The following is a 20,089-nucleotide window of genomic DNA, read 5'->3' as shown; positions in this document are numbered from 1 at the left end:
TATGTATTTATCAAGCTACACGTGAATTTCCAAAAAGAAAAGACTAAAGTGCGGTGGTAGAGCTGTCCCATCTCAAGGGCCCAATTTCCTTGTTTCTTGTTTGGTGCTGGCAAGTGTTGTTTTTTCAGGGCCTTTTTCGACTCTCCCAGTCCCAATTTCCCATATATCATGTGGACCCCGAGGCCGAATCACCCATCTGTCACCTAATCCTTGAAAGCTTTCTATTTTCGCTGTTCGTTCAAGCTATGCATTTCTTTTATAGCTTCCCTTCTAAATAAATTTCTTTGACCCACAAAAAACCCAGATATTGATTGTGGTCTAAATAGAATAGAAAAAATCGTTTCCTGTATTTGGATTTGCTTTGCAGTTAAGTTGAAGGCCTTCTAGTTTCCATGCCTCTGTATCACCCCCGTCTCTTTCTCCAAACAACCGTATCTAGAATCATTTTTTTATGCCCAAGACAGAGACTGTAAAGTATAGATAGTGCTTCCACATCGAGACCAGAGCTGCAACTGTTCTTCCTTTGCATCATAATAACTCAAGTCTCCTTGATAGATAGCTGCACTACCCTTCTCCATTGCAAGAAATGGCAGCTATTGTCACATATCTAGTCATCTTTACTGTCATCTCCAGTGCCCTTGCATATGATCCTGACATGCTTCAAGACCTCTGTGTGGCCAATACTCTTGCAGGTATGTTTCATGTAGCCTTGTTTAAAAGCGGTTCTCCCTGCTCTTAGAACACTGCCATGATCTTCGTACAAAGACTCGACTGGCATGATTAAATCTGATAAGATACTTGATTTTGCAGGAATTAAAGTGAACGGGTTTACATGCAAGGCTGAGGGAAATGTTACTGAAGCTGATTTTTTCTTTGACGGTCTGGCCAAACCAGGAAAAGTGAACAATTCAGTAGGATCACTTGTAACAGGAGCCAATGTTGAGAAAATCCCAGGCCTAAACACACTAGGCGTGTCACTGTCACGTATTGACTATGTACCTGATGGCCTTAACCCGCCTCACACTCACCCCCGAGCCACCGAAATGATCTTTGTTTTGGAAGGTGAATTGGATGTTGGATTCATCACCACTGCAAACAAGTTGATCTCAAAGATTGTCAAGAAAGGCGAAGTCTTTGTGTTCCCCAGAGGTCTAGTTCATTTCCAGAAGAACAATGGCGACAAAGAAGCCTCTGTGATTGCAGCATTCAATAGTCAGCTGCCTGGTACTCAGTCCATTGCCATGACATTGTTTACTTCAACCCCAGCAGTTCCTGACAATGTCTTGACTAAAGCTTTCCAAGTTGGCACCAAGGAGATTGACAAGATCAAAACCAAGCTTGCCCCCAAGAAGTCCTAATTTTGTTTCTTTTTTTTTTTTTTAAAAAAAATTTATCTATTTCCTAGTGTGCACGATGAAGTCTCTATGATATTGATATAACTCTCTCTCTCTCTCTCTCTCTCTCTCTATATATATATATATATATATATATATATATATATATATATATATATATGAATGCAATTGAATATCAATTGATTTTAGCATCACTTTAAAAATAAGAGCAAGAGAAATAATGATACCATCACGGAATTATGAGCCAAGTTACATTATTAGGAGTCCAATATGGTTTGACTTGGAAGTTACAATTCTCCTTTTATTTTGATTTGGGGCGTTAGGTGTGACATAAGACACCCTACCATATTTTTTTGTGCCCAAGCGTCACCTTTGATGCCTAGCCTTTTTGGTAAATAAATATGCCTTCTAAGTTACTATACAAAGATTCTCTAATCACAAGAAAATAGACTTTTATAAATACAACAATATTGGTATGGATGACCTGTTTAAAACTTAATTGAATAGCAACTTAATTTCAACGCATGAGAGTTGACTTTGGAATACCATATTCTTAAAATAATAATAAAATATTTATTGGTATTCGAAAACACTTGCGTTTTATCTCATTTATTCTTTAAAACAAAAGGATTATTTTGTGTTTAATAAAATGAATTGAAAAATATTAACACTGATTAAAAACTAAAATGAAAGGTTAATCTTATTTGTAAGAAGTAAAAAATTAAAGGTTTTTTGAATTTTTTGTATTTAATTATATGACAATTAAAATGGATTTTCATTAAAAATAAAGTAATTTAAATTTTGTAAACGTGTTTTAAAGAAAAAACTATTTAGGTGTTTTAAACGTATTTTAAAAAAATAAAAAAAAAATATAACCCAAAATATAGTTTTAGCTATGTCAAGTAAGTTGGTTTTATTTGAATTAGATGATAAAAAAAAATAGGTAACAATAATAAATGGATGGAAAAAAGAAGAAGAAATTCACAATTCAAGTTATGAGACTGGGATAACATGATATAAAAAAATATATAAAAAAACCACAAAGCCAATTTTTTTTTATAAAAAAGACTAATGTCAGACAATAAAATCAAAAAAGAAAATAAGTAAAAAACAATTTCAATATGTATTAACTTTTTAAACCCATAATTGTGAAAAACATCGAATGATGAAATTATGAAAATAAAATTAATTATAAGAAAGGATCCAAAACAAAAAATAGCAATTAACAAAATAAGGATAAAAATCATAATAAAAAACAAATTAAAAGGTAAATACAGAATTTTTTATTGAATAGTGAAATTGAAAAGAAAAATAACTTTAACAAAATGATAAAAAAATCAACACAATGAGAACTAAAGTGAAAAAACTAATATACTATAAATTTGAATCGAATGATAAAATTGAAAACCAATAAAGTTTTTACAAAAAAGTCAAGAAAAAAAAGAGGATGGAAGTGGAAAAAACAACATATGATAAATTAGGATTAAAATAAAATAATAAAAAATCAAAACTTTACAAAAAGGCTAAGAATAAAAAATTAACAATCAATAGAACAACAACCAAATTCAAAGGAAAAATAAATTGAGGAGTTGCTTTGTAAATTTAGAGAGTCATACATGAAAACCAAGGAAAAAAAAAGGAGAAAAAAAAGAAAAGGAAGAAAGGTAATTAATACCGAACTGGATGTTTGTTGACAACACATGTTAGCTACTAATAAAAGGGCCGCAGTACATTTCAAACACCGAACTAGAAGCTAGCATTTAAATTCTGAGAGATGCCACATGCACTGTAATAAGATCACGAATACAACCCATGCAACGACACATGTGTAACAACTTGTTTTTTAAATAATATTTAATATAAATTAAAGTATAAATATTCCCCTCAGTACACTTAATTATTTAATAATATTTAATATTCCCCTCAGTACCCTTAATTATAGAAAAGAACTAAGGTAAAATGACAAAAGTAACCCTGGATGAAAGTTAAAGGTTTTTTGTTTGCAAGGGCATCCTACGATTTTATTGTGCATTTATAATTGAAAAATCCGAAACAGCCCTCGTACAACAATTCTTCTTCTTTTTTTATTCTAAAAGCAATCAAGTACTTATATTGCGCATAAAAAGGTATAAAGCCCGAACACCCCCAACCCCAACATCCAGGACCACCTTTTGTATTGAAAGAGGCAAATTCATTTTTTTATTGCTCTAATTCATTGTGCCATTGAATATAGAACTACAGTGTTCCATTTTGATTTGTTATATTAAAATAAGGTCTTGTTTTTTATTTTAATTAATATAGATATCCAAACTAACTTGTGCATATCTTAATTCATCTCATGAATCTTGAAGTTAAAGATAATATAAATCTCTAGTAGCCATGAGATTTATAAAACTTAAACTAATAATATCTAAAAAAACAAACTTATAACTGAAGTATTTAAATTACACTTTTCATGGTTAAATAAGGCTTTCTTTTAATACTTCGTGTGGTAATCATAATATTTTTGAGGTAACCTCCGCACATTTAAGTCTCACAATCTGATGCTTGATGGTGGCCTAAGACTCCATGATTGGTCTTTGCATAAAGGCATAAATCCTTAGTAAGTTATATATACTCAAATTAATATATTTATGATAAATTTTTCTCGTGATTTTTCCTGAGTTTTGAATCCTAAAATAATAAAAAAGAAAGCAAACACACTCACCAACGAAACGTCCTAGAAAATATTAAAATTCAATTCGAGGCCTCTTTAAACCAACATTATTCATAAATCATCTAGTTATTCACTCCATAAAAAGATAAAAGTTCCCAAAAAAAAAATCGAGTTTTAGTTTAGGATTTTACTACCTTAAAAATTCAAAATTATTCATAAAATTAATATGCATGGAAAATATGACTCAATCAATTTAACAGGTTAAAAAACAACTTAGATAATTAATAAAAAATATAACTTGTTTTTATAAAAAACTTGTTTTGTAGAAAAATTTATGGATCGATAATCAAATCTAGTCACTTCACTGGTTTAAAATTATAATCATAAAAAAACTAAATTTAATCTAAGATTTTTCACAACTTTATCATATATAAATTAAAATATTAGTCAAATTTATAATTAAAAAAATATATATTATTTTTCACTATCACCAATTGGTGGTAACTATAATTTATTACTGGTATTACAAATGCTTTGTATCAAAGATAAAAGTGTTAATTTTATTACTTTTAATTATATATCATGTTTCTTTTTAGAATGATTATTAACAATTACTGTTGTTGTCAGTGGCAGGCTGACATCACCCACGTAAAATTGAAGAACAAAAATGCAAATATACCTTTCTAAAAATTATCCAATTGAATGAAGAAAAAAATTTATTAGCATTAATGTACTACTATTCAAAGAAAAACAAAAGAAATTGGAAAGTATTAAAACGTCATAGTTTTAACCCGAGGATAGTAGCGAATATAATTCCCGCGCATCCCGAAACGTACCAAAGTTTTAAAAAGGAATTGGAAAGCTATTTCGAACCTTTCACTTCTCTAACCATAAAAAATCTCTCTATTTCTCTGTGCCTCCCCTTCACCGCCGGTGGCAAATTTCAGAGTTGGAGAACAATTTGCAGCCTTCAGTTTCTGTTTGAGCTGCGATTCTACTGAAGGTAAACCACGCTCTGTATATTAAATTTAAGAACAACACTTTGTGTTTGGCTCGTAGATGATCCGGTCTCGTATTAGCGATATTTTATCGTACATCTATTTCTTTTTCCTCTCTCGAGTAGAAATATTGTATATAAAAAGAATTATTAGTTATCATCAGTTGCTCATATTACTTCCAATTTCTGTATAATTTAGGGTTTTGTTTTCCTTTTTCTGCCACAAGGAATTGACTCGCATTTTAATCGTCTCATCTTTTAGTTATCTAGTGATCGGAATAGACAGAATCGTACTTTGTAGGATAATTATACAAATTATTGTGATTATAGCTGCGTTTAGCTTGGATTACAAAAATGTATTTTTTGGTGAATTAAGGACTTGTTGGATTTACACTGCAAGCAAGCAATCATTTCCATGGAAATTTTTATATCTCTTCTTTCGTTTACAATTTCATGTTTGTAATGTTCTTTGCAATGATGGCTGTTATAAGCTCTGTTATAATGCGGTCCTGATTGTTTGTAATGAGTTTATAAGTGCAAGATTTTGTAAAATGCGTATGCTATCTTCTTTCTGCCTGGATTCGTGTTTGAATAGTGTTTAGTTGTTGATCTTATTAGCTCCATATGATCGATGCCGTGTGATTTCCACATTTATTTATACTTTCAAAAATGTTATTGAAACATGCCACTCCTGCAGTTGGCTATAGAGAAAATTACTTGAAGGTATTATTTTTAAGTAACAAATATCTCATGATACTGTGTATTTGTTGAACAGATACCTGTGGGCATTTTCTTCGACATCATTTCTGTCCTATTTTCTCTTTTTAAATTTTTTGCATGCTTATGTGTTTCTTCCAATTTAACTATATATATATATATATATATATATATATATATAGAACTGAGGGAATCTTACGATTTTTGGCCAGCAACAACGGATATGGAAGGCGAGTCAAGGAAGCGCATGAAGCATGGTGTATGGCTGTTTGTCCTTCACTTTCCAAAGCCTTTACTTGTAATGCAAAGTTGTATTTTTTTTTGTGGCAGCTTTTGATTGTAATATTTTTCAGATAGATGAGAATGGACAAGAGGTCATAGATGGAGCAGCTCTAGTGATTGTAGAGAAGGAAGAAACTGAGACAAACATTGTGGGATCTGAAGAGATGGAACTGAACATTGCTCACATTTTCGAAAAGATTGAACACTTCACCCAAATTGTAGTTAGCTTTCAATTCTGCTTTATTTTCGTCCCATTTCTTAAGAGTATTTTGTACGAAGAGCCATTGATGAATTCCTGCATGTAAAGTACCTCCCTTTGTTGGTCGTCAGAAGAAAAAAACCAAATGTACCAAGGGGAGGAGATAATTTATATACACCAGCAATGTCCCTTTCGTTGATATTTATGTCTAGGCACTTTTGTTTCTTACTAACATTTTATTCTTTTGTTATTAATTCATGTAGGTATCTGAGTTACTGGAATCAGGAAAGGCAATGTTTAAGGAGCTGAGTAATGAATTTGAAGAACGCTTGATTTCGTGAGTTCTACATCTTATTAAATGCAATTTATATCGTTGCAGCAGTGGTTATTCAATGTTTTCTATAATTTATGGAGTGGCCACAGGATACACAAGGAGCAAATGGAGAAATGGCAGGAGGAGATCAAAGAATTGAGGTTGCTTGATGCCTCAAATGAGGAGGCAAGTGGTATCCTGCACAATGCTAGATACGTGCTCCAAAACCCTCACATTGACTCTTGAAGGTAATTTTAAAGAAGAGCCCATGTAATTTTGTTCACCAGCTCAAGTGGATTTTTGGCAATGTTTTCATTATAAACACAAGTTCTTTCCCTAGAGGAAAAAAATAACTCAGAAGTACTTCGCCACGGAATTAGAGCTGCAATAGGGCTACACATCTGGCTGCTAGGCTCAGCTTGCACGGGCTTGCCTTGTGTTTGAGCCCAGTTCAGAACCTTGCCTTAAGCATTTGGGGGGCATTTGGGTGGGTGGGTGAGTGTGGGGATTTCTATTGCCTCGAAATGCCTTGAAATAGGAAGCATATTTGCAGCATACAACAAAAGTTTGTATGGTCACATTAGAGCGGAGCTAAAAGTCAGTGTGCTCATGAATTTTTTGAGGTGAAAAAAGTTAAAAGTTAGAGCAAGAGTAAAATTTATTTGTAGTCACAATGTTTTCTGGGCTGAGCTTAGAGTTAGAGTTTCAATGGTTTTGTGGTGGACCTCTTACACCTGCATGTGGAATGGTTGCTTAGTTCAAAAAAACCATGAGCACTTAAGAGTTAGAGTTTCAATGGTATTGTGGTGGACCTCTTACACCTGCATGTGGAATGGTTGCTTAGTTCATGAATAAGTTAATGAGCGTAGGTGCAGCTACTCTTTTTAGCTGGGTGGCTTTCTGTGGCCTTAAAATACTTGGTGTTTGTTTTGTTGCTGACTGATCCGCGGCTGTTTATTTTGTTGCAAGTGCTTTGTGGAGGAGCTGATACCCAAGTTCAAATGTACGGGTTTGGCTAGATTGTGCAGCAAGAATAAATGAAAGAATGTTCCTTTGGCGACAAAACAAGGTACCTTTCTTTTCAGTGCTGGATCTTATTAAACTAGAAGATACAGTATAGACTATCTTCTAGAAATTTTGCTGCTGCAGAAATTCTTAAGACTTTTCTCTTAGATCTATGTATAAGGAGCTTAGGGGATACGAAGAGAGGTTCTTGTATGGTTCCTCGTATAATGTAAATGGATTAACCAATCTACTGGCTTATTCAACATTGATCCAAGAGATTTACACGACGAATATGCTCTTAACTTTTCTCTATTTCAGTACATGTATGCCTTCTGAATTGGAAGAATGTGTACCTCAGTCAGTCCACTGATATGAAATGACTGCTGCCGCACCGAGGATGTTCTCTCTACAGTATACCTTCTCTGTTTATATGTTTTCCTGCAGCTACAAATCAGAAAACTATAGTATACAAAAGTCTGCCTAACCAGGATAGCATATAGGAAAAGAATTATATGAACAGTGGATCAATAGACAATTCCTGCTCTATCCGGCGGGATAAAAAATAATAGTTTGATGTGTCATTAAATCTAATTTAAATTATGAAATCTAATTTTTAATAATTATATTTTTTTAGAATTAATTTTTATTTAATAATATGATAAAAAAAATAAATGCTTAAAAAATTAAGTCAATCCAATGCCAATATATTTTTTTAATATTATAATAACAATATATAAAATAAATTAAAATTAATCTTGAAACTCAATTCATATTAATTATATTTTTTCAGAACTATTTTTGATTTAATAATATAATAAATAATTCATTTATTTAATAATATAACAAAATATAGAGATTGTAAACAGAGCATTATTTTAATGCTAGGATGTTTTTTCAAGACTATAATAACATAATAATCCATATAAAAAAATCAAAATAAATAAAAATTTTAATTTTTAATAAACTCAATATTAAAATATAAAAACAAAAAAAAAAGAGTAAAAAACAGAAGCATGTATTGTTCCAGTGAGCAGTAACATGTGAGGAGAGGAATAACGGTTTTTCCTTGTCAATTACTTCTTGTTAATAGCTATTTCGAAAATGAGACTTGTGTTGAGAGGAATAGCAATTTTGACAACAATGCTTGCGATTATAATTTATTGTCTTCTTGGAAGAAAATTAGTGGCGTCTCAACTGTACGTACAACGGATACGACAACGTAGTAGCTTTGGATCTCGTCCAAATTTCAGAAAACTTGAACCGACATACGCTTGAATTCTCTCAATCACCATCCCCCATTTATGACTGTTTTATAATCCTAAAATATATTCAACTGATTAGTATGTAACTGGATGTGTGCCCGTGATTCGTCACGAGCCGAGCACAATTTATACTAACAACAAATAATTTTTTTTTTTAAAAAAAATATTAGGTTAAAAAATTTCAAATTCCATAAATAAATAATTTTTTTTTCATATATAAACTTACCTATATTATCAAACAACCCAATACTAACCTAATATATATATATATATAAAAAACAAAACTCCCTAAAAACCTCAACTTATATATATATATATAAAAAAAACAAGGAGCAAACTTTCTAAACTTAAACTATCTAATCTTTAATCTTTAAAACTTGTATCAATAAATTATGGACCTAAATTCAATAATAACAAACTTAATTCTCATAATGAAATCGTTAAAAATATTATTAAAAAAACTTGTAAACAAAAAAAAAAAGGAGCAAAGAAAAAAATCCAAGAAAATAAAATTTGTAAAAAAATAAACAATTTAAAAAATAAACCTAAACAAAATAAATAACAATTAAAATAATAAGAATCAAATTTGAAAGATAATAAAATAATAAAGGTGCAATTAAAAAACATTTGTTATTTCATAAATTTTTCATAGATTAAAAAAATATTAGAAAGTGAAATTGAAAACAATGATAGGTAAACCACAAAAAATAATAGTACAAAAAAGTACCAAAAACATCACCTTTTAAAAAAATAACCAAGTAAACTCGTACGAGTCTTCTAAACTTTATTTAGCCTTTAAAATTCATAATCTGTAAAATTTTAAACTTGAGTTAATCAAGAAACTTAATTCTCAACCAATTTAATTTTGAAGAATAAAATAAATAAAAAATTATTAATAAGAAAAAAAAAAGAAGCAAAAGCCAAAAATAAAATGAAAACAAAAAAAATAAGAAAAAAATTTGCAAGAAAAAAAACCCAAGGAGAATGAAATTTGATTTAAAAAAAAAAAAAATCTAGCCAAACAACATAAATTACAATTAAAAGAATAAAAACTAGATTTGAAAGATTAAAAAAATTATTAGAGTGAAATTAAAAAATATTTATAATTTGATAGATTATTTATATATTTTAAAATGATAGTGGAGTGAAAAAAAAATTAAAAGATTATTTATAGATTAAAAAAATAATAAGGGTAAAATTAAAAAAGTGCTTTGAATTATTAGCATTATTGAAGGCTTCATTCATTCAAAGATAAATTCTAAGATAATAAATTTAATTGTGCGAGTTCAAAATCATTTTGAAACTTTAGCGTACACTAAAAAAAATCAATGATAAAATTTGGCATGTTCTATGCAAAATGATAACTTTAAATATAAATAAAGCCATAATTCAAATAAAATGTAAATTCATCATCATCATCAGGTCTTTTGCGAGAAGGTATAGTTTATGTGATCATTTAATCTGGACCTATAATAGCCATGGCAAATGGATCGAGCACGGCTTTATTTCATTAGAGCTAATCTACATTATCATATAATCTGCGCTGCAATGCAGATGCGAACAAACACGGTTCTACACTTTCTTATTTTTAAAACAGCTGAAATAGTTTCACGGATGAAAAGAAAAACCAAAGCCTTCATACGATAAAGGTTGCTTAAGCCAAACACGCTAGAACATTAAATTAAAACTACAGCCATGCCCCATTCTGCCACAACCTTCTACCCATACCTTATAGATGTAAAGTACGGTCGACCTCAATTTGTCAATTGACAACCATGATTTGAACGAGCTGGCAAAAGGATAAAAACAAAAAAGGCCTTGAGAATCCTGATTTCTCAAACAGAAAGCAGTTCATAATAAACGGAAAGTTGGTGGCTAAGGAAATGCACATTCACCATAAGTGTAAGGTTCCAACCACTAACCTGCTAGTTATTTGCAAAACGAGGGATTGGTGACCTTTCCAATCTAATTACCCAATCCCTGTCTTGCTGCATGACCATACAAGCAAGTTGAATCTTATGAGTGGTTGCAGTGACCATACCATCTTATGTTGCTAAGAAAACATTTTGAAGCAGCAAAGGTTACAACAAATAATGAGCCATCCTTGCCAAATTACTTTTCTCAGAATGTTGCATGTTTGAAGTGCATGCTATCTGCGCATGACCCGATGACGTTCTCGTTTTCGGAAGCGCTCTAGCATGAACTCATCCGTTGCAGCTTGCCTCCGTCCAGCTGCATCAGTGCTGTTATCAGCTGGTTTGGATCCAGCTACAGCATCATCCTGCAAACTCCTGTCCTTGTACAGCTCAGGATGATCTGCAAGTTCATCTTCATGGTCAAAAAACAAAAGAAGAAAGGAAAAGAAAGGAAAATCACTCAAGAGCATCAAAAGATGGAGCAAGCATATTTTTTGAGAAGGTTGTAAGAAATATAGGGATATAAACAGCCCACACATTCAAGACTTGCAGGACCTGGATTTTGATTTTAGTAAAAAGATGGGGTGAAGTAAAGAACCAATCCACGCATATGATGAAAGGGTGCAATATTATAAGAAACAGCCAGCAACCTCGTCGAAGTTTCTCAGCATAATCCCTGCCGCGTTGGAAATAATCAGCACTGTAACTGGAAGGGATGCTAAATTCTGATTTTGGTCTACCCATTAGCCTTTTCTCCTGTAGAAGCTTTTTGGCTGCCTCTGTTTCCTCAATATTTCTCAGTTTATATCTGCAACCAAGGAAACAGCTATTAAGTTTATTGAGAATAGACAGTCAAGCCATACCTCAGAAACTCTTTCTATAATGCCCATTACATCATGCAGTAACAGAATTGATGCAAAACAAATCAGATAAGGATTGCCCTTGAAGGCAAACACTCCACTTTCATGAAGCAAATAGAGCATGGTTGTGCTCCAAATATAATGATGCCAAAAGAGATACGCCAAAACACAGATCACAATTTATTAATAAATTAAAAAGGCAGGCATACTCAATGGGTAGCTGAACCTCCGCAATCCCAGTAGTCCACTGAGTAGAGCTTTCTTCTGAGTTTCGCTTTTTCACCTGACAGCATGCAGTGAGAAGTTCAAGGAAACAGTTAGAAGAGTGAAAGTAATATCAGATTGTCCCTGGTAAAGATAACCAGCATCTCAGAAAAGCATAAGAACACACACACACGCAAGTACATATACATATTTTCAAAAAAAGAAAAAAAAAGTACTCACAACAAGTTCCACGTTACAAGAACATTCTTGAAAATTGAGACATAAAAAAGCATGATCAACATAAATAGTAAATGGAGAAATATTTAGTACTAAAACCAAGTTACCCACTTTAAGATGCTCCGGAATTTTGTATAATTCATCTTCAGCACGCTTCAACTCCGTCTCAACTTGATCAGCTGCATCAATATTCTTCCCTCTTTTCTTGGCCAATTCTTGCTCAACATACTGCAACCTGTGGGTTTTAATTAAGACAAACACAACCGCCCAGGATGAAGAAACCTCAAAAATAAATTTGTAAAGAAACAGAAGATAGTAGGTAAGGTACATGTTGGGATCTTCGACCATGACAGCAGTTTCTTGAGCAAAAGTGTCTTGAAGAACAAGCTCTTCTTTTTCGCCATCTCCATCGGTCTTTTCGGTTAATTTGGCAGCTACTGTAGTTGCAGTTTGCGAAGTTGTTGCTAATGCAGGGATTCCTGACTTCCTCTCCCTCTGTTTCTGCAGGAATTTCACCTCTTCTAATGCCAATCTGACATCCATTAATTAATTAATTAAATCGATTTAAAACTGAAAACCCTAATTATTTCTCGAAACTGCATTTAATCTATTTTTATTTTATTTTTCACCTCCTTTCTTGTTCGTCGTCGTCTGATGCTTTGTTATGCTCATCTTCTTCGAAAGTCCTCTTCCTGAAATTTCTCTTCTTCTGCATCATCCGCGTCTCTATTTTCCTGCCCTTTATGCCGATTCTGGAATTTCATTGTCAATGTTAACGTTTTAGTAACATTGATGTTCAGCGGAAACCCAATCTAAACGCAGCGTTTCATTCTTTCTCACTTTCATTTTCAACGCCACCGTTTCAGTACGTTAGAGTCTTGCAATCAGCGGGGAATTTGATTTTTTTTTTTTCATTTCAGAATAAAAGGTATTCAAATTCTAATTGAAATTACAATTAGATTTAAGTTGAATTAGTACATTTATTTATTTTAATTCAGAGGTTTTATAAAATTTATGCAGACATTTCATAAGAACTAAAGGAAAATTGAATGGTATATACAATATACTTGTCAATTACCTACATATTTAATATAAAAGATAAATATGAATTGCTAAAATTTAGAGAGAAAAAAAAAGAAAAATCATGCTCCAAATCAAATCACTTATATAAAATCAAACAATATAAACTTACATTATTAAACAATTCAAGTCAATAAATTTTAAAATTCACCCAGGTAAGGTTTAATATAAATAGCTCATTGTGGTATTAATATTTTTTTTCATGTTCAAATCTTATATAATTAAAATTTTCAAAGTGTTTTTTCATTTGAAATGTATTAAAATAATTTATTTTTAATATTAGTATATCTAAAAATATTTAAAAATATTAATTTAAAGAAAAAAATTCAAAATTTAATGGGGGAATATTAACAAAGCATGCTCTTGTTGAAATTATTGCAGGACTGGGTCAGTGAAATGGCAGCACACATTAAATCCATTGATAATCACCATCTTCTAGAAACAGGGCTAGAACTAGAAGGATATTGTGGCGACTCAAAGAAGCAATCAAATCCTGGCATTACCTCCTTTTTGGCACTGATTTGATCTCCAACAACGAAATCCCGCAAATAGATTTTGCCACCATTCATCTCTACCCAGATCAATGGTAATTTTTTTTTTTTTTTTTATCATCCTTAACTCATTGCACCTTCGTTGAGATCATAACTTATCTGCAAGTCTTGCTAGATTAATGCAATGGCAGGTTGCCAAATTCAAGTGAAGAAGAGCAAGACTCATGTGTGGATAGATGGATCCAAGACTCCAGATCGGTGCTTAGAAAGCCACTCATTATAGGAGAGAGTTTGGAAAGTCTTCAAAGCTCCTCAAATTTGTTAATAAATCTCGAATACCGAATAATTTATTCAATGACTAATTTTACTTTGATCAATGGTTCAAAAAGTTTGACACCTTTTACCCAAATAACTTATATGAGAATCCTTGACATATCTATGGACCAGAAACCCTGTCTCTGTGCTGGATGAAAATGGGATTCAAAATTCTGAAAATACAAAAGGAAGTAACGACAAGATCAACCTTTTGCATGGAGTGCAGTCCTATTCTGCACACAACCATGATCAAGTCTTGTATATACATGTATGCACCTTCTCGCCTTCTATATGATCGTTCCATCCTTTATTACAGAGTTTTTTAACACCACAGTTATTCCTGATCTGATATAGAATCCCTCGGATGGTCTCTCTGCCTCTTGCACGCCCTGCAACTCAAGCCAAAATTACAGAATTTGAGTATGTACAGCATGCTCTGTTCACAAGTGTATCTTGAAAATGTAATATACATCATTAACCTTCTTCACCCCCTTCCCTCCAGAGGAATTTCAGAAAATGGTGGTGCGGGTGAGGGAGGGAAGGAGCTGGCAACTTTGCAGAAATACTTACTTCTTTGTTTGCTATGATCACATTCTTTCCAATTCTGGCGTTCTTGTCGATTATGCAATTCCTGCAGGATGATAGAAATAACCATATGTACCTCATAAATAATTATATTATTATCTCTAAAGGGTCAAATTGAAAACATTTATCACCACAAAGAGCAATATAAAAGGGCGCAGGACACATTTATACTGCATTCCAGTTAACTATCTTGTCCACAGTTCTCTAGTTGCTTATGTCAACAAGAAAATAAAAGAGGCTGCTAAAAGTTGAAGAAAGGGATCCTCATATGTTCTTAAAGATATTCTTTCTGCCAAAAAACTTCATGAGCAATTTGAAAACATCAGTTCAAATATCAAAATCTTTTGCTTCTGTTAACTTTTGTAGTGAACTTACTTGATTTTGGTATCTTTCCCAACACCTACTGGAACTCTTCCTTCTGCTAAAGAGGCTGCTATTTCGGCCTCTGTTTGATAATAATCAGCACCAATCATCATGGTATCCTGTGGAATATACGATTCAGAACTATCGTTCCAAATACGATTCAGAGCACTGATGTAATCCAAGTGCACTGATTACATGGCTTTGATTCTTAAACATGTCCTCCAATTGTTAAGCAAGCGGAGAAAAGATCTTTGTTCTGGATACGAGAATGTCAAGCTTGTAGGAACAAGATTCATCTGAAATCCACTAGATTTTCCACAGCATATTTATTCATACTATATCATTGTGATGCGCACAAAATGTTCCATATTAGAGGTCCATATAATTTATTCACCAAGGAACTGCTAAGATATTGCTAGAAGAAATTACATGCAAGATATAGTCTTCTTTATCTTAACATTAGAACAGACATTGAACTTCGAAGTCCAGTCCCAACTGACAATTATTTTCAGTTTATTATCCAGAAGGAACTTTCTGTCATGTCGCTTTCTCAGATGAACTTTTAGCTAGTTTGTCATTGCAAACAAAAGAATGAGAGGGGAATAGGTTACCTTCAGTTCAACCCCGTATTCCAGTCTAGAGCGAATGCCGACAATGGAATGTTCAACACTACACTCTCTTAAAAAGCAACCATGCGAAACTATGGAATCCTTGACCTATAATAGCTAAGAGTTAATGCACAAGCTCATTTCACGGAAACATGACCGTGAGAATGTTACAGTATATAAGAAATAAGTTTAAAATCATACCCGGCACTTCTCGATTTTAGTTGGTGGCAGAAATCGGGGAGAAGTGAAGATTGGCTTCAGAGGATCGAAGAAGTGAAAATTGGGAGGCTTCAAAAGTACGGAAAAAGATGGTGGGTTTCACAAAAATTCATCTGGACCACCAAAAACTGCACTAAGAAAGTTTAAAGAAAACTACCTGATCCGTTAGGGCCAAGTTGGCATCAAAGAAAGATTTTATAGTTCCAATATCCTCCCAGTATCCATTGAATAGATATGCCTGGTATGGAATCAACAAAGTTCCATCAGTAATTTCTGGAGTAAAATTTAACATTTCCTTTTTATGATGCAGATTCACATAGAAACACTCTCATTTAAAATCAGTAAATGGAATATGGTTTTAAGATGCAATCCATAAAAAGCAAGCTTCACAAGGCCAGAAAATGTATGAACTCTATTTATGCAGTATTGAGATCTAGTTACAAGTTAAACTGTGATCGTTTTTTATTCGAGGAAATTACCTGAACATTATACTCCTTTGTAGACATTGGAATAATTTCTGATCCAAAATCATTGGCTGTTGGATAATTCCACCTAAAGAAGCAATTATCACAGCAGAAAAAAGTAAGATTATTCCAAGTTACTCTTTCTGTTCATGTTTTTGCTTGTGGGGAAATGTGTTGAATTCGTGAAGCCCTACTCATGAATTATAAAAGTTTGACAAATTAGTTTATTCAACCCTGCATGAAAATCAATTATATGGGATAAACCATTTATTCTTCATATCTATGGTGTAAAGATAATTCCTTCAACAGTAATATGCTCACCTCACATGTTTTGATCTATCTGTGCTTTCAACAGTAATATGCTTACCTCACATGTTTTTGTAAATTTGTAATAGAAGATAATGGCTATGGAACTCCCAAGAAAAGCACCATACATAGGCCCATAAAACAAGAAGTTTTCTTTATAAGTGATTGTCTCACAAAATTGTTCAGCTAAAAGTCAAATTGATCCAACGGTAAGAATAAGTGACTGGACTCAGAAGGTACGAACTAAAATGGATTCAAGCTCTTTCTCAGGTATAAAACTCGATTTTTGGTTTATAGTTAAGAGGTAAAACAGATGTTATCAATAGTTTCAAAATTTTATTCGAAGCAAGTTTGCCGATGTTTAGCTATGAAGCATATTTATTGTAAAGGGAAAGATGCATTCCTTGCATGTTACTTTACCTGAGAAGTTTTAGCAGTACATCTGTCTTGAACATATATATACCCATCGATGCAATGTATGGAAATTTATTTGCATCTTGAGCTGATAATCCTAAAACAGTTGTATCCACTTTCTGAAACAACAGAAATTGTTAAGAAGACACTTGTTAGTATCGAACTACAGCAATTCTTATGATATAGTTCCATGCACTATCTCATGAGGCTAAAACAAATAAAATAACACACCATAGATTTCAAATTTTCACCCTTAGGCTTCTCAAGAAATTGTCTTATCTGTCCTGTTTCATCAATCTTTACCAACCCAAAATCAGATGCACGACTGCAGTAAGAAGAAATAAAACCATGATGAACGAAGTAAAAGAACTCTAAACAAAGTACTTTTAAATAAATTGTGTTTTCTTGGTGACATTACAGTCTGGAAGAAGGGAAGGGTTGCGAGAATCAGGAAAATCTATTATTAAAATTAGTAACCTGTCATTCACGGGAAGACAAGAGACACAAATGTCAGCACCCGATTCAATATGCTTCTGCAGACAGAGAGTATTATTTAACAAAAATCACTTGAGTCTAGAAAACGAGTGAAGTGTTAACCAGGTTTGAAGTGATGCTTAAACCTGCAGAAAGTCCATGTAATCCATTCGATAAAGATGATCACCAGATAATACCAGAATGTTCTCAATGTTTCTAAGCTTCGCATCCTGCAGAGATTACCACAAAATCGGCCACTTAAGATTGAAACATCAAGACCATTTATTCATTTGGCTGAATGAGTTGCTGATTATTTTATCTATGATCTAATACCATTAGCTTTCTATTCTAAATCTGCTAGGAATGACAGTTCGCAGAATCAAGATGCAGACATGATAGAGAATTTCATACCTCAAACAACCAAATAAATTGTCTTACAGCATCTGCTGTACCCTGAAACCACTTCTTACCAGATTCACCAGGTGTCTGGGTAGCTGCCAATACCTATCGTGGAAAATGAAGCATAATTAGAAGTGCAATTGTTCGGATGCTAAAAACTCATTCTAGTGAAGGTAAAAAGGGAAAAGACTATGCTGTTATCTGCACCAAGCACACAATTGGTCCTAGTATATAAAATAGCATCTTCAAAATAGAGTATAGCCTATCATATTAATTAAGAGATTCAACATACCTCAACAAATCCATCGCCAAAGTCTACACCATTTCCCTGATTATATGTTCGAGCAATGTGACGGTTAAGGGATTGAGAATTGAACTGGGTGAGGATGTAAATTTTGTTAATTCCACTGTTGATGCAATTACTCATTGGAACATCAATCAACCTGTAACATCCTCCAATTGGTACCTAAGTACCATACAAAGGAGACAAAACGTGATAAATTAGTAGGATTGAGAGTTGCAACATTATGAAAAAAAATGGGATACTCCTATTTCAGGAGTGTTTCGAGTTACTTACAGCTGGTTTAGCCCTTCTTCGAGTAAGAGGAAAGAGTCTTGTTCCAGCTCCACCACCTAATATGATAGCAGCAACAGTCTTAGGGTCTGCTGCTTGTTTCTCAAACATTGATGCCTGAAAAGTCTATGTAGCAAATTCAAGTTGATCCGAATAACAGTTAGTTAACAATGGCCAATAAGGAAACTTTGCATGCTCATATAGACACATCAACTGGATATCAAATGAAGGTAAAAATACATGAAAGTTACCATCAAGTCTTTAGTAAAATCGGCTAGAACTGCAGTAGTGGTTGAGAGCCGTCTACTAGTGTTCCATGTTTTCCTAGGGAAGTTGAATTTTGATAGCTGAGCACCAGAAATTGAGGTATATGCATCTCCTCCATTGCCCAGTTTACGCCCAAAAAATGGTGATGACAGAAATATGTCACGTGTAGACGATTTCATCTTGGATGATACTGGCATAAATCCATGCAGCTCTCCCACTACCATCTCTACACAAATTATATGTACTAAGACCTAACTGAGATCTTCTCTGTTCTTGGACTGCACAAGTAAAAAGGAAGTCAGTTATTTCAAATCAGATAATCAATACGAACAAATTCCACAACTACACTTATTCCTGTTGGGATTGGAAATCACAGGTTCTATAAAGCAAAGAACTGGACAGACTAATAGGCACCCACCACAATCTATTAATAACTGGCCCTCAACCAATGTAATGCACCTCGTTGTAAAAAACAAAGCGAGGATTAAAAGGAAAGGATTGCCTAAAGTACTTCCAAACACATATTTAAATAGAAAAGGGGAATAATTATGATGAATCAAGAAATGGGATTATACCTTTATTATATGTTTGGAATTAAATGAATAGCAGCAGCTTCTTGAGTTGCCTCAGAATGGAGCAAGGAATGGTGGTCCGATATCGTTAACAGTTGACAATCACTTTTTTGTCTACAGCTATTTATTATTTATTTTTTTAAGAAAAAGGGTTCTCTAGTCTAGATATCTTGAAACTAAGACCAAGTTTTCGAGATTCGCAGCCAGCTTAGAACTAAAGCCAGCCCCATGTGTTTCATACACGTTTTAAGGAAATGAAGAACTTAACAGGGAGAGCCAACTCCCTTTTCTTGAGGTTTTTGTTTCAAGACTGCTAGCATCTACATGTGCTCATGCAAATCATCGTACACGTTTCTTTATATTATTATTAATACAAAATAAATTCCATCAATCTAGAAGAAGAAACAATAATAACATTGGAATAATTACAGAGAGTAAATCACATGCAAATCCATCACCATTTCCCTTTTCTTTTCAACCTGCATATGGGTCACGTTGAGTGGTGAAGTGAAGGAAACCCCATGAATGTTTCTGTGTGAGAGTAAGTTCCACTTCCACTTGAGAGTCTTAAGAGGTTTGTTAGGTTTGAATAGTTCTTCTTATCACGGTTTTCATAACGGCCCAGAATTACCGCATTAAACTCTTGCGAACTTTTTCTTTGAATAAAAATATCTGGAGATTTTGGATAAATTGGGCAAATAGATTCAAAATTCAAAAAACAAAAGAATTGATATATAAGCAAAATGTTTTGGTTAAATAAGATATTTTTTATTATATCACGTTTTAGAAACTCAACATGATCAAATTGTATTATTTTTTGCTAAACTGGTCGACCAATTCACAATAGCTAGTGAAACTTGTTGAACGGTTTCAAAAATAATAAAAAAAATTTCAAAATTATCAAAATTAAAAGCCTCAATGAAATTTTTGATATCTAAAAATCCAATGATCTGCG

At 32.9% G+C, this 20,089-nt stretch overlaps 4 protein-coding genes across 6 annotated transcripts; 2 read left to right on the top strand and 2 right to left on the bottom strand.

Moving 5' to 3' along the window:
• The first annotated feature begins 201 nt into the window (after positions 1-201).
• On the top strand, positions 202-1,375 carry LOC118041147 (germin-like protein subfamily 2 member 4). The gene is made up of 2 exons (XM_035048316.2): positions 202-692; positions 811-1,375. Exons 1-2 carry the CDS (start codon positions 587-589, stop codon positions 1,356-1,358), a joined length of 654 nt encoding a protein of 217 aa, XP_034904207.1. The 5' UTR covers positions 202-586; the 3' UTR covers positions 1,359-1,375.
• A 3,503-nt stretch (positions 1,376-4,878) lies between these two features.
• On the top strand, positions 4,879-7,469 carry LOC118041148 (uncharacterized). Its single transcript, XM_035048317.2, is given in 6 exon segments — positions 4,879-5,014; positions 5,938-5,984; positions 6,079-6,225; positions 6,470-6,543; positions 6,630-6,692; positions 6,694-7,469. Coding segments are annotated over 5 exon segments (420 nt in total). The 5' UTR covers positions 4,879-5,014; positions 5,938-5,948; the 3' UTR covers positions 6,794-7,469.
• Positions 7,470-10,344: 2,875 nt separating this feature from the next.
• On the bottom strand, positions 10,345-12,792 carry LOC118041149 (protein COP1 SUPPRESSOR 2). 2 transcript variants are annotated; one of them, XR_004686257.2, is made up of 7 exons: positions 12,633-12,792; positions 12,332-12,535; positions 12,115-12,238; positions 11,772-11,845; positions 11,353-11,510; positions 10,709-11,102; positions 10,345-10,575 (listed from the first exon to the last, which is right to left on the bottom strand). XR_004686257.2 is itself a non-coding variant. In XM_035048318.2 (6 exons), exons 1-6 carry the CDS (start codon positions 12,719-12,721, stop codon positions 10,936-10,938), a joined length of 816 nt encoding a protein of 271 aa, XP_034904209.1. In that variant the 5' UTR covers positions 12,722-12,792; the 3' UTR covers positions 10,590-10,935. The 2 variants fall into 2 exon arrangements, 1 of the variants encoding a protein (XP_034904209.1); XM_035048318.2 differs by lacking the exon at positions 10,345-10,575 and having other exon boundaries at positions 10,590-11,102.
• Positions 12,793-13,891: 1,099 nt separating this feature from the next.
• LOC118041150 (glucose-1-phosphate adenylyltransferase large subunit 1) lies at positions 13,892-19,348 on the bottom strand. Of its 2 annotated transcripts, none has more exons than XM_035048320.2 (16): positions 19,138-19,348; positions 18,547-18,840; positions 18,299-18,421; positions 18,014-18,187; positions 17,734-17,826; positions 17,469-17,552; positions 17,326-17,381; positions 17,080-17,173; positions 16,855-16,967; positions 16,144-16,216; positions 15,822-15,902; positions 15,647-15,733; positions 15,449-15,553; positions 14,850-14,956; positions 14,460-14,520; positions 13,892-14,278 (listed from the first exon to the last, which is right to left on the bottom strand). In XM_035048320.2, the coding sequence occupies exons 2-16, from the start codon at positions 18,784-18,786 to the stop codon at positions 14,177-14,179; spliced, it is 1,593 nt and encodes a 530-aa protein (XP_034904211.1). In that variant the 5' UTR covers positions 18,787-18,840; positions 19,138-19,348; the 3' UTR covers positions 13,892-14,176. The 2 variants fall into 2 exon arrangements, with proteins under 2 accessions (XP_034904211.1, XP_034904210.1); XM_035048319.2 differs by lacking the exon at positions 19,138-19,348 and adding an exon at positions 18,981-19,104.
• Between the last annotated feature and the right edge of the window lie 741 nt (positions 19,349-20,089).

This window comes from Populus alba, chromosome 14, assembly GCF_005239225.2.
Source record: "Populus alba chromosome 14, ASM523922v2, whole genome shotgun sequence".
NCBI lineage: Eukaryota > Viridiplantae > Streptophyta > Magnoliopsida > Malpighiales > Salicaceae > Populus > Populus alba.
Note: the sequence above shows the minus strand (reverse complement) of the source record. Positions and strands in the feature narration are given on the sequence as shown.